Source organism: Pteropus vampyrus, unplaced genomic scaffold (genome assembly GCF_000151845.1).
Source record: "Pteropus vampyrus isolate Shadow unplaced genomic scaffold, Pvam_2.0 Scaffold20, whole genome shotgun sequence".
NCBI lineage: Eukaryota > Metazoa > Chordata > Mammalia > Chiroptera > Pteropodidae > Pteropus > Pteropus vampyrus.
The window spans coordinates 14,248,751-14,262,356 of record NW_011888801.1 but is presented as its reverse complement, the minus strand read 5'-3'; the positions used below and the strand labels follow the sequence as shown (position 1 = coordinate 14,262,356).

At 46.8% G+C, this 13,606-nt stretch overlaps 1 protein-coding gene across 6 annotated transcripts in view; it reads right to left on the bottom strand.

The window, feature by feature from the left end:
• Positions 1–5,973: 5,973 nt before the first annotated feature.
• The window catches only part of WDFY4 (WDFY family member 4), a 288,917-nt gene continuing 281,284 nt past the window's right edge, over positions 5,974–13,606 (bottom strand). For 5 of the 6 annotated variants that reach the window (XM_011355393.2, XM_011355394.2, XM_011355392.1 and 2 more), the window contains 3 exons: positions 12,761–12,943; positions 10,627–10,711; positions 5,974–6,403 (listed from right to left, as the gene is read on the bottom strand). In XM_011355393.2, coding sequence (XP_011353695.1) covers positions 6,213–6,403; positions 10,627–10,711; positions 12,761–12,943 — 459 coding nt within the window. In that variant the 3' untranslated portion in view covers positions 5,974–6,212. Of the gene's footprint in view, positions 6,404–7,123; positions 7,236–10,626; positions 10,712–12,760; positions 12,944–13,606 lie in introns of all 6 variants that reach the window. The other variant, XM_011355395.2, reaches the window with a different exon arrangement.

Genomic DNA, 13,606 nt, shown 5'->3' with positions numbered 1-13,606 from the left:
AGCAGCAGCAGCAGCATTTCCTGAGCTCCTATTCTGTTCTAGGAACTGTGCACACATTATCTCATTTCATCATCACAACAAACTATGAGGTCAATAATTATTAGTCCAATTTTACAAAACAATAACAAGAAGAAAAGACAACTGGGCTGAGGGGCACAAAGCCTGAGAAAGCAGAGCAAGGTTCTAAAGTGTGGATATCATGAGCCTCTGCTCCAAGGGGGTCCAAGGGCCTCCAGCGGCTTCTTGTGACTTGTGCTCAGAGGGAGGATGACCCTTGAAGTTCCAGGGGAGTTACCTCCTGTGGCGGTGAGCTTCTTGTGGCAGGAGGTATCCAAGCTGGACAATCCTGACACAAGGATTCTGACTCCTCTCCCATGTGTTTTTATTCTTCCAAAAGCATCCAGGACCATTCTTCTTCCTTTGTATTTTGTTGTGAGATGAGAGGAACAGCTGTTCTTTGAAACCCAGGCATTGGAGAGCAGGGTAAGGCACCGAGGCTCCAGGCCTCCATCTGTCTGTGGACACCCCAAGGAACATGAAGCCACGTGGTACTGCAGAGGTGGTGCTCTGGCCTAGACCCTGACAAAGTTCTGCCATTGACCTTAGACAAGTCCCTTTTCTAGGCCTCAGGTTCCCATCTGTAAAATGCCAGATTTAGAAGGTCTGTGTGACTCCTGGTGACCATAAGTTCTTAGGGGTTAAGTTTTAGACATCTATGTTTAGACTTAGCATCTCTCCATTGGGCTCCAGCCTGGTTCAGAACAGACACTCAGTGGATCCTTGGGCAATGCTAGTGAATGAATGAATGAATGAATGGACAATTGCATGGATAGGCAGTTAATGTTAGCTGTAACTATGATGTCAGCAAGAACCCATCAGTGCCTGATGTCTGGATAAAGACGGCAGGGCTTCAGTGTGTGTATTGCACAGCACTCGGGGCACTGACCACTCTGAGTCATTGCAGAGTGGTTTATTTATAACAATGCATTTCTGGCAAATGGAAGTAAGGGATTTGAGATGAGAGGAGTCTCTCTGTCAACCCATTTGGGAGTAGATAGAGATCTCAGCGCAGGGCAACATAGCGTCCTCTGAGCTTTCAGCGATTTGAGGGAAGGAGACAATTTACAAAGAAGACTATGAAGGTTCTATAGCAGCAGCTCATAAGAGTGAAAGGGAAACAACACACCCATGTGTACGCGCACGCGCGCGCGTGCGCGCGCGCACACACACACACACACACACACACACACACACACACGGGATCTTGGCCTGTCATATGTCCCCAGAACTTACTAAAGCAAAACTGATTTGGGCTTGGAGAGATTTGATTTTATGCTAAACAAATTTTATCAGGATTTTCATATGAAGAGTTTATTTCTCCCCAAATGTGCCCTGCTTGGCTGCATGTTAATGTAGTCAAATCCAATCACGAGTTCTTTGCAGACCCTGTGGCCGGGCTCTTGGGATTAAGCTCCTAGCTGCTGGCTGAGCTCAGAGGCAGTTGTCCCAGTGGCTTTCAGGGGCCTGAGCTTCTCTCCTTGGAGCCCAGAGCACAAAGGGAGGCCAAGGAGAACACTACCATGATGAATGGATGGGAAAGTAGTATTTGTTTGGAATGGTAAGGAGGCTGACACTTTTCCAGATGAGAGCAACGTCTGTGACATCGCTGGTGGAGGCAAGTAAGGGGCCCCTGGTCATCACAGTAGTGGGGTCAGGGGTGGAGGCTGGTCTCAAAGTAATTAAGAAATTGTGATGGGGAGGAGCTCAGCTGGGAGAGAGCTGGGCCTGGTTCCTATCTCAGACTGAGCCAGTGAAGGTGAGTGGAATTAGGTGTCCCTGACACCAAGGCCTAGGAAGTCCCTCACAAGCCTCCTGTCCTAAAACTGCAGGATGAGCCGCAGTGAGCAAATGCCATCATCCTATCCTGTCCTATCACCAGATACTCCAGAGCATCTTCAAATGGGGACCCTGGAGCCCGCATCGGCATCACCTGGGAGATGGTTACACATGCAGACTGTGGCTTCTGCTCTAGCCTGTTGATCCAGATTCTCTGGGACCAGGAGCCTGAGAGTGGATTTGCATTCTAGATGTTCCCAAAAGCACTACCGTCCCTATGTGAGCACTCCTGCTCCACCTGATAAACCTCTGGACACGAGAGCGTGCCTCCTGTCTTGTTTCTTCCTATGTTTCTCCCCAGCCCAGGCAGGAGTTTCTCCTGGCATAGGCAGAATGTTTCTCTGTCCCCAGGGCCTGACACAAGTCCTGGCTCAGCAAGAAAAAATACTGATGAGTAAATGAATAAGTGATGTATTGAAAGATTACATCAAGGACACCATTTGCTTCATTCTTTCATAAAATAAACAGATATGATTTTAACCTCACAACAAGACACCAGGTAGACACTAGGATCTGATCTTGCAGATACATAAACTGAGGCTGATGCTGGCAGGAAGTGGGGAAACTGCGGATGGGGCTCAGGCTGCCTGGTCCATGACCCTTTTATCTATGACTCTTACTGCACGTATCTGTCCTCGGATTCACTTTCCAGATACTAAGCTGTGGCTGGACAGCTTGACACGGCTCTTGCTCTGGGGTCTTCTGATCCCTGTTGGATTTGTGGTGCTGGCAGGCCTGTATCCATGTGGCCCCTGCACCTTTCCCAGGGCAGCCAAGAGCTCCTGGTTTCTGCTCTGGTTGCCCCTATGCTTGGGGCCTTGGTGCCAAGCCTGCTTTCTCCCTCCCCTCCCTACCCCTTAGGCCTTTGCCCTGGACTTCCCTCCATCACTGACAACCAGCAGGGAACTCAGCCCTTACAGGCTGCTTCTGAAATATTGAAGCCAGTAGGAGCTTCCTGTCCCTCGAGGTGATGAGTTGCCGAGAGCCTTTAGACTCTGGACTTGCACCTGGGGCTTTTCTCCTTGCCCCAGGCTCTGTTTGTTCTCCCAGCAGACTCTGTTTGTTCTCCCAGCAGACTCTGTTTGTTCTCCCAGCAGACTCTGTTTGTTCTCCCAGCAGACTCTGTTTCTAACCCTGCTAGAGCCTATAGTGGGACCAAGTCTGCAGCAAGGGCCCTGGGTGTCCCTGCTCCCTCTGGATTTGTGTGCAGAGCAGCTTCCCTCCTCCAGGTAACAGAGAACTGGTCCTGGAGAAGTGAGCCAGAGGGCCTGGTGAAATGTCAGGTTCTTGCTTTAGTGCCACAAGAAAAGAGGCTGCTACCAGGCAGTCACCCGAATTTTCCCTGACATAGACACTGGAGTGCCTTAACAGTGAGCCTTTCTCCACTCTTCTTCTGCCTCCTCTTCAGGGTACATTCTGCCCTCCACCCTTACCACAGGTGCCTCCACTGCTCCCAGCTCCATGGATGTCATCAACTAGCTCACTCCAGGCTGCTAACATCATCCTCAACCACATCCTGTGCCCAGACCATGACACCTTACCTATTTCCTCAAATCTCTTCACTCCATTTTTCTTCACCCTACCCATGGAAGGGCTGCTGCCTGGACTTGCCATCACTTAGGTATTTTTCACTCCCAGAACCAGTAACTCTGAAACAACTTCTGCCATTGTGGCTCATTTATTCACCTGCACATCCATACACTTGATGCGTATGGAGCATCTTCTGTGAGTTGGGCACTGGGGATATAGCTCCATGGGGTGGATAGTCTCTTTCTGCCTCTCAGTCTCACTTGCCATGCCCCCCAGCAGCAGCCTTGAGCCCCCACAGTCCCTGAGCAACAGCCTTTCCCCATCGCAGTCTCCACCTCGTCTTCTATCTTTGCTCGTTTGTTCTTTCTAGCTATAGTACCAAGTGCCCTGTGTCTTTGCCAATGCTCTTCCCTCTTCTTATAACACCCTACTCTCTATCTTGACAAGGCCAAGTCATATCTGCCCTCCCAGGTCTTGCTCTAGGGCAACTTCTTTCAGCCAGTGCTATGGGGTAAATTTTGTCCCTCTAAAATTTATTTTTTGAAGTCCTAATCCCCAATATCTCATAATGTGACCATATTTGAAGATAGCATTTTTAAGGAGATAATGAAATTAAAATAGCATCACTAGGATGGAACCTAATCCAATCTGACTGGTGTCCTTACAAAAAGATGAAATTCGAACGTAGACAGTTATAAGGGAAAGACCATGTGAGGGCACAGGGAGAAGACCGCCATCTACAAGTCAAGGAGAGAGACCCTAGAAGAAACAACCCTGCTGACACCTTGATCTCACACTTCTAGCCCCAAGAATGTGAGAAAACTTTTTGCTGTTTAAGACACCCAGCCAGTGGTACTTTGTTATGGCGGCCAAACAAAGAAATATAACCAGAATGCCATCTATGCCTTCCTTAGGGCATGAGATGCCACTCCCTTTAGCCTTTCTATTTCAAGTCATACTTGTTTGCACAGACCCCAGCAATAAGACCTGACACCATCCCCCCATTTTTCCCATGATATGGGGTAGCAAAAGGCAGTGCTCAGGAAATGCTTTTTGAATGAATGTGCCCAAGAGAGCCTTTGGGCCAGCAGACCTTTCAGCCCTGGGAAAATGCTGTGAATCATGTTTTGAAACATGACAGCAGGCCAAGCCTTGATATTTATGACCCTGCTTCTTAGCCTTTCTCGGGAGTGGTGCTCTCTGCTCTTCAATTTATGGTCCTCCGGTGCAGCCCCAGATGGACTAAGAGATTGCAAATGGGCTGTCTGCTAATGGTGCATGCAGACAGTGCAGGGGGTGGCTGATCCTTGGCCCCAAGGTCGGCTCTTATGACCCAAGGGGTTGGTATCCTGGACCCGAGATGTTTCTTCCTTCATCTTGCCCTTTACAATGACCTCAAAGTTTACAGATAGATCATAATTTCCTAACCACCCCTGACTATTGTGAACATAGCTGCATACCATTTATACTTTCTCATTTATCTTTAAATTGACTCACTGCCCCCTGGATGTCAGACAACCTAGGCCATAAGACATGTAGTCCATTTTCTTGCCATCACCAGGCCTAAGCTAAATTAGGTAGGGTCAGCCACTGGGGCCTCTGCAGGACATATAGAAATATGGAAACAATTGGAATTCCCTAGAAGGGAAACCTCGAGGAGGATAGGTGATGCTGAGCATAGCCTCCTTAAGTCCCTGTGTGCCTACCTGACCTTGATTTCACTGAGAGACAGGCGAATTTCCTTCAAGATGTTCTGAAAGTCTGGGGTTGGGAAAAGACATTAGAGTGAGCAGGAGGCCTTCAATGCCCAACGACTGAGCCAAGAGTGACCCAGGCACCGGAAGCTATTGGAATTCGTCAGAGGGGCTAACTACCCACCTGCCACACATTTTCAGATGGGCAACAAAAGTCACGTGGCAGTCCAGATTTTCCCAGGGTGAGTCCCAGCTCAAATCAGCATGTAGAACTGTGCCCTTGACCTCCATATAAGGGCAGGCCCTGGGAAGAGCTTGTCAATCCTGAGCCTGGCTGGGATCAACCACCTGCTGTGGGGTGTGTTCGTGTTTGTGGACACACACATATTTATATTTGCGGTCAGCAACTTGTTAAATTAAGGAGGAAAATATATTTAATCTTGGCTGGTGTTGTTGCAAAAAGGGCCATCCCAATTTCATTTGCTGGCTGTGATAGTGGATCTGAGGCAGGCCCGAGTTGGGTGTCCCCCCAGGCTGACTTCTTTATGCCTGCAATGGGCAGCCTCATGTCTCTGTCCTGTGCCTCAGCCACAGTGTGGACCCTCGCTTCCCATTAGGCTCTGTATGGCAGGCAGGACAATGGGAGGAGCCAGATTCCAAGGGAGGAGACAGGAAGAGCTGAGAAACACTATGATGGAGGGCCGTGCTTCCCTGAGGCCTTCCTGACTTTATAAGAATAGAGATGCAAATACATGAGTAGAAAAGGGCGAGGATTTTTAAATCAAGCGCTCTCTTGCATTTGGAAAATAGTTGTTTTAATAAAATAAAGACAATACAATATTTCCCATCCATTTCAAATAAGAGATCCAAATTTTTTATCAGTGCAATAAGCCCTTTGAAAAGGTGAGTTGTGTGTGATTTCCTATGCAGGTGGCATCAGCAAGGCTCAGCTTCCAATGTAAGTTCGCAGATCTCCATGTAAGCTCTAATCCATTTTGTAAAAATGCATCCTTGTGCAATCCAAGGCCAAAGTCCCATGGGCCATGAAGAGGACTCAGAGTGTGAAGTGTGGATGGCTAGTCAGCCCTCTCCTCAGGGCCTGTGAAGAAGGGAGGCCCTGGGATTTCCTTTGCACACAGGCACTGCATCAGCCTTCATTCTTCCTGGTGTGGCTGCCCATGTCTGATATGCCAAGGCCTCCACTGTCTCTTTTTTCCTACCCTTCTGCAGACCAGCAGAATATTCTCCCCTTCTCATCGCCGACCAAGAGTTTGGTCTGGTTTCTTGGGAAGAGAAAGAATAGACAGGAGTGTTAGATGCAAGCCTGATTCCTGCTTATCCTAACTGGCACTCAGGAAATTGCAACATAGAAGATTCAATGCAGGACCCATTGGAGCCTCTACCTGGCCTCCATCTGAAACAGGAAAGAGTGAGCAGGAAAACTGGGAAATATTTTGATCTGGGGAAAACTTCTGAACTATGAGGGTTGTAACAACCAAAGCACTGAGGGAATGTTCCAAGAAGCCCAGGCTCCAGAGCAGAGTGAAGCCCTGGCTTTTTCTCTCCAGCATCTCCAGGTGCCTCCCGTCCTATAAGAGATGCAGCCAGGCCCTTATGTAGCATCTGACACTTGGCTGTTCTACATTGGCTTAGAGCCCTCCAAAGGCATTTTCTGTAATGTAGGATAACCATCACTCCATATGTTATAATTGGCATAGATCTCAAGAAAAAGTTCCCCTTTAGGGTAAAATTACAAAGCAATATACTTTTATACTTTAGAATGTTTTTATGAATTCATGGATATTCATTAAGAGAGGGTAAAAACATATGTGTATTAAAAAATATTTTCTAGGGCCCTACACATTCACCATGCCTGAATCCTATGAATGGTGGGCCTTCCTGGGTCCTTGTAGTGAGGCCACCCTAGGCCAAGAGCCTAGACTTTCCTAGGGGTGGCCACAGCACCCTCTGCTGGAGGCATGGAGAAGTCAAGCTTACATTACCTGGACATGGCCAGAGCTGTCACCGCAGGGCTGGTCTTGCTAGGCTTTCCTGTCAAAGCAAAGCTGACATCCAGCTCTCTGCACAGGGCAATGTTCTTCTCCCACCTGTGGCCTGCGGGGACCATGTAGGAGGATAGTTAGAATGTACCAAATGGCTTCACACACGCGCACCTGTACGTTGACACACAGGGCCACAAACATACACACATATTTATATTTTTGGTCAGCAACTTGTTAAATTGAGGGGGAAAATATATTTAATTTTGGCCTGTGCTCTTGCAAAAAGGGCCGTCCCAATTTAATTTGCAGGCTGTGATAGTTACATGTGCTGACGTGCTGCGGTATCCATTGTGTACCAAATTGGATTTGTGTATTATTGCTTTCTAAATTGCATGCCTAGTTCAGCAAAATTGTTCATCACTGTTTACTGGCTTTATGCTTAATAAGATGCCCCACAATACCTTGCTTCCAGGATGTAATGCAGCCTGTAATTGCCCAGTAAAAATAAATTACATAAAGTAGGCATTATCAACTTATCTAAATCCTCTCACGCCACAACCAATAATTAAATGCCGAGGACATTTTTTCAAAAAATATAACTCAATGATTGTTACTTCACTCATTTTAATGACTGCATTTGGGGACAGACAGTAATTCCTTCAATGTGGAGGGTGAGTTGGAGAGATATGAGCTGGTTCTGTCCCTGTGAAGTCAGTCACTCGACTTGAGCCAGGATGGGAATAATGCAGCTGCCCCAGCTGTCCTGCAGTAGCCCCTTATGTGGTGCAGACAGGTCTGTGCACCAGGAAATGCATGTGCATTATGTGTTTGTGTAAAAGCCCAAACAACCAGCTCTTCCTGAGCACTTGTTATATACCAGATTGAGTCCAAATCTGTAGGGTGATTCCTAAAAGAAATTCTACTCAACTGGGTTGGTCCTGCTACAAATGACAAACGAATTTCAGGCAGAAGTTAGATTACATGTTCACACAAATGCAATATCCTTATTATCTTCAAAGATCTCCTTTCCTGCCCTTTGTGACATTTGTGTAATATATATAAGACAATACATATGCAAACATCCACGTGTCATGCCCAATACTAGTCCCTTTCCAACAAAAAAGTTTTGAGCAATATAATAAGAACAACAAGACCTCCACTAGCTTAGGTTTATAAATCTGCACATGGATTTGCTATCTCCAAACTGGAGTTCAGCCTGATTTTTATGATTATCTATGTGCCCTTCTGTTGTTTTGCACTAATCCTCCTATGAACTGTAACCCTGGCAGTTAATTCTATGGGACAGTGGTGACCTCAGATCAGGACAGACAGAAGGGGAAGGATGTAGACCTGGGGCTCTTTTCAGCCTGAGGCCACCTTGTAAGTTCCCTAATATCATCAGTTGGTGTATTAGGTGAGTGGTCTTTTGTCATCAGCTCACTACAAGTTAGGATGTACAGGAAATACCTACACTTGACAGAGAGGGAAACTGAGGGCCAGAGAAATTGCTGGGGATAGAGCTGGGTCTAGCCTTGTTTCCTGCTTTTTATCTCACATCTCATCTCGCTAGATACGATTACCAATGCACACAGCTATCCCAACTCTTGAGCCTGAGTAGAAAACTGTAAATCCACTGGCACTTCTAGAATCAACAGAATGTCTCAGAGGTGCCCTTTGTTCATCCGTCCCTCCATCCATCCACCCAACCATCCAACCAGCATTCTTTACCAACTATCTTCTGAGCCGATCCCTTTAGGTTATTGGACCTTGATAGCTTCATAACTGTGCAGTTGAGAAGTTGCATATTCTCATGCAACAGAATTGCATCATAAGCAGTCTGGAGAACAAGAATCCTGTGCTAGCTCTCTCCAAATAGGTATGAATAGGGGAGGGCATTTGGCAACTGCTCTCCAAAGAAGGGCTGTGAATTCTTTAGAATGCATAAGCCTCAGTGTCTTGATATTTATTCTGAGATGGGCTGACTGCTTTTGTTCCTAAAGGACACAGAGATACTACGACCAGTGAACTGAATGCAGTTGTAAGTCCTTATGAGGTCTCTGCTCTAGGTCAGCTCAGATTGTGGACAAGGGCTTCCAGATGGTGTTATTTTGAAGGAAGGAGTTCCCATATACAGCTTGGGAACTAGTAGGAGCTGAGCAAATGTCTATATATGCTTGTGTGAAGAAAGAATCCATGAATCGGTGACTAAATGAATCAAGGAGGTTTGTTTCTACGTTTTAGAAACAAACTCATTAGAAATGGCTGTTCTTTTCAGAAGACAGCCCTCGCCAATCTGTAAAATTCTCTTCAGGGGTTGATTATGGCCCTGGGATGCACCAGGGCTCATGATGACAGGAGAATTCTCACTTCATGAAAGGTTAGCTGCATTGGAGGAGGTGGTAGGGGGCCATTGGGAGGTGAGAAGAGAAAGAGGTGATAGATTTGATAGTGAGATTTATGCCTTCACTCATTGTGGTCTGGTGGTCATGGTGATGGTGATTATTTGGCTCTATCTGTGATTGAAGTCATCCTGGCAGTGGTCATGTCTGCTCAGTGGAAGAAGTGAGAATAATATGCTTCTAGGTAATGTTGGGTAAGTTATCAAATCTCTATGCGCCTCAGTTTCCTTATCTCTCACATGGGTATCATGGTAATACTTACCTCATAAGGTTGCCATGAGAAATGAGAGAATGCATATGCTCAATGAAACTGCTCATGGTCAGCTCTCTCCCTCACACCTCTGTAATGATGGCCAGGGTGGTAGTGGTGCCAGTGGTTGTGATGACAGAAAGTAGAACAGATTTTCTTCTGTCCCCATTTACCACAACTCAAGAGGGCTCTGCTCCCCAATCTTTTTCTGGGAGTTGGGTTGAGAATAGGACCCCAATCTACCTTTTAATAAGCCTCCCAGGTGATACCGATACAGGCTAACTCTCAGAGCCACTTTGAGCAAATTGCCATGGGGATTTGGGTGGGTTGAGCCAGGATTAACAGAACAGACACAGGCCTATGGAATCACTTTCTCTCTCCGGAGATATGGCAAGGCTTCTCCATGCTCTTGTCTGCAGCCTGGCTGTCCAGGCAAGGAACCGGCTGGACCCAGGCTCTGGGCTGAGGAGTCCAGCATTGAAGAGTCATCCGGATAGATGGAGAGCATCAAACCAAGCTTGGTGAGGTGTGTCCCTCTCCTGACACTCAGAAGCCCATGACAATCATCACCACCACTGTTCACATATCCTAGGAGTGCCCCAGAGCTCACTGATCCCTGCAGGATGAAGCCAGAACTAAACAGAGCTTCTCCATACTTCTTCACAATCCACTAGCAGCTCAGAGTAAACTGTGCTCCTGCTCCCCCAAACCTGGCAACATCCCAAGAGACTCAATGGCTTCCCTGGGCTCTTCAGGCCGGTGCAGAGCTGAAGCCCTGAACTAAGGAGGGGAGAAGAGCGGGAAGGCTAAGCAAGGCAAGGACACTCCATATGCATCTCCAGCAGGATGGTTACCTCTTGGGCTTGGAGGCTGAGCCAAGGGCTCCTCTGGTGCTGCCCGCCCAGGAACAGACATCTTCACATCCTCAGTCTTCCAAATCTGCCCAGAAAAGAGAAAACACCATGAGCTGGAGAAATGATCCTGTCTACATGATCAGGGCCCATCACATTCCTTCATACCTATAAGACCCTGAGGAAAGAGGTAGGGGCATGGTGCTCTTTCATTTCTGAATGCATTTTGGGAAAAGTTACTTAGACTCCAGCTTCCCTGCACAGAGGTTTAGCCAAGCACAACTGCAACTTAGGTAAGTTCACTCCTTCCTCTTGTGTCCATAGTTCATCTTCCCTCAATCCCTTACCTACAGGGACAAGACTCAGAAGCCAGTTTATTATTTTACTTAGCTAATGCTATCTCGTCCCTCTGCTACCATCCCTGGAGGCCTCCCTCACCACTTAACAGCTGGGCCTTCCCATCCCCTGTGTCTGGCCTTAGGTCTCAAGGCATGCTATGAGTGCTGCAGGCTGACCACATGTGGCTTCTCACTTGCTGAGACTAGACTTTCTGTTGCTGAAGCGCAAGTACCAGCCTCCACTTAAATGCTTCTGGGAGCTCCATAGTACGTCTAGCACAGTGCTGAGCCATGCCAGGAACTCAGTTACCAGGCTGAATGAATGGGTGCTGAGTGCATGAAAACTCCCTCTCATGCTTTGGGTGGGCCCGTGAAGGAAATGCACCTGCTGTTCAGCCAGCCCAGGCTCCTCTGACTGACCCACAGTGTTGACCCTACTCCACCAAACCCAGTTCTTTGTGATCTCCTCACATTCCAGCTGGCTCAGGGACCCTGCTTGCTGCAGACGCTCTGTGCCCCTCACAGCACACAGACAGGGCCTATACGGAACTTCTCAGGGGGCCTTTCTCACTCTCTTCTCTCCTGTCCATACACTCTGGCCCCTCAGCCTGCATAGCCTCCCCTATACCCTTTATTTTTTCCTTATCCTCAGGATTCAGCTGATGCCACCTCCTCTAATGTTTCTGCTGTAAATAAATACATTCTTCTCTTGGAATCCACACCATGTTGTCCATGTGCTTCCTGAAGCATCATCTCCATGATTATCCTGAGACTCTGAGTATGAAGGTCCCTGGAGGGCAAGGCTAAGTTTTATCAATGTTGGCCCATAGCAAGCTTTCATAAATGCTTATAGAATTCAATGGGCATTTTCTTGAACATCTTTCAGTATTCAATTAACATTTTCTTTTATAAACTGTGGAATTCAACTGAGAGGCTTTTGAGTAAGCCTCTTAGTTATTCTTTATCTACTCATTCCTTCATCTTTTTTGTCAGTCTCAGAAAAATCACCTGTAATTTGTTCTTTCCATCTTATTCCTTCCACATCAATGTTTCTTCTTCCTTCTCTTCTCCATTTCCTAATGCTCTCCTTGTCCATGGCCCTCCTCAGAAGATCCATGGCACTCTGTGATTATCTTAATCATAGCATGAACTACATTCATGTATTTTCAGTTTTTCTTCTCTTCTAGAATATGAATATCTTAGGGACAATGGCCTATATATCATTAATCTATGTGTTCTCTGTGGCTTGTGTGAGTTCTTGGCAGAGACAGAGTTCAATAAATGTTATGTGGATGGATGGATGGATGGATGGATGGATGGATGGATGGATGGATGGATGGTTAGAGGGACAAATGGGTGGGTGGATTTATGGATGTATGGATGAAAAGGTAGATGGAAGGATCAATAGATGGGTAGAAGGAAAGAAGAATGGAAGGAAGGAAGAAATGAAACAGATAATAGTAATGTGTATATATATATATATACACACATTATATATATACACATTACTATTATGTGTGTGTATGTGTGTATATATGTATATGTGTGTATGTGTGTATATATGTATATGTATACACACACACACACACACACACACACACACACACACACACACACAATTTTGTTATTCATTTACTTTTTCCTGGAAAGAGCCTTGCCTTTGCCCTCATTTGCTGTGGGGACCTGATCTGGGATGGTCTCAAATGTAGCCTGAAGATTTAGAACCTTGGAAAAAGTGAGCAAATGGAGATGAACACATTTCTCAAACCATGCCCTCATTCTGCCCAAGACACACCTACCCGGACCATGCCGTCTTGACTTCCAGTGATGATGACGTGGCTTGTGTCCCATGCTGGCCCCTCTATCACACAGCAGCAGGTTATGGCTCCTTCTGGGCCCCAGGCCGTGGTAATATTGGCCAGGGATTGTCCATTGACATTCCATAAGGACAGGTGGGCTCCCGCGCAGGATACAATGGTGCCCTGCAGTAGTGAGAGTTTGCTTCAATCCAAGCTGAGATCACTGCCCACCCATTGGCTACTTGCTCAGCCATGCAGTTTGTATACCCAAGTACGCTCAACCTGTTATCTTCTGAAGACTAACCGAGGTACTTCAAGATATTCACTTCTGTCCAGCTAAGGCCTGCTGTGCTTTCACACAACTATAAGTTCCTGGCGTTTTTCATATTGCAGTCATATAGTTGGATACTGTTTTGTCCCACACAAGCTGACTGGCTCACCCTTTAGAATCTTCCCATAACTCTCTTCCTGGCAGTATACTGACTAGCATAGAAGACTCAGCCTGGATATCAGCCCTGGCTCTGGACACAAGGCCAATACCTGGCTGGCCAGCCCTGTCCCCAAGAAGCAGCTTTGGCTATCTCTTGGTGTAGAACAGAGTACAGAGGTTGAAATGACTATGAATGCTATCTTGTGGCTAATAAAATCAGACTATGTCCCCCTGGAAGGAATTTCTGAGGAGAAATTTCCCCATTGTATCTTTTGAAATGTTTATACCCAGAGTGTTTGCTCCTCAAGTCCTTGTCTATTTTTGTGCCCGGTACAGTAGTAGCCATTGTCACAGGTACTCACGGGGCCAACTGGAACCATGCCTTTAAACCTTGTATTAACTTCAGAAGGGATGTA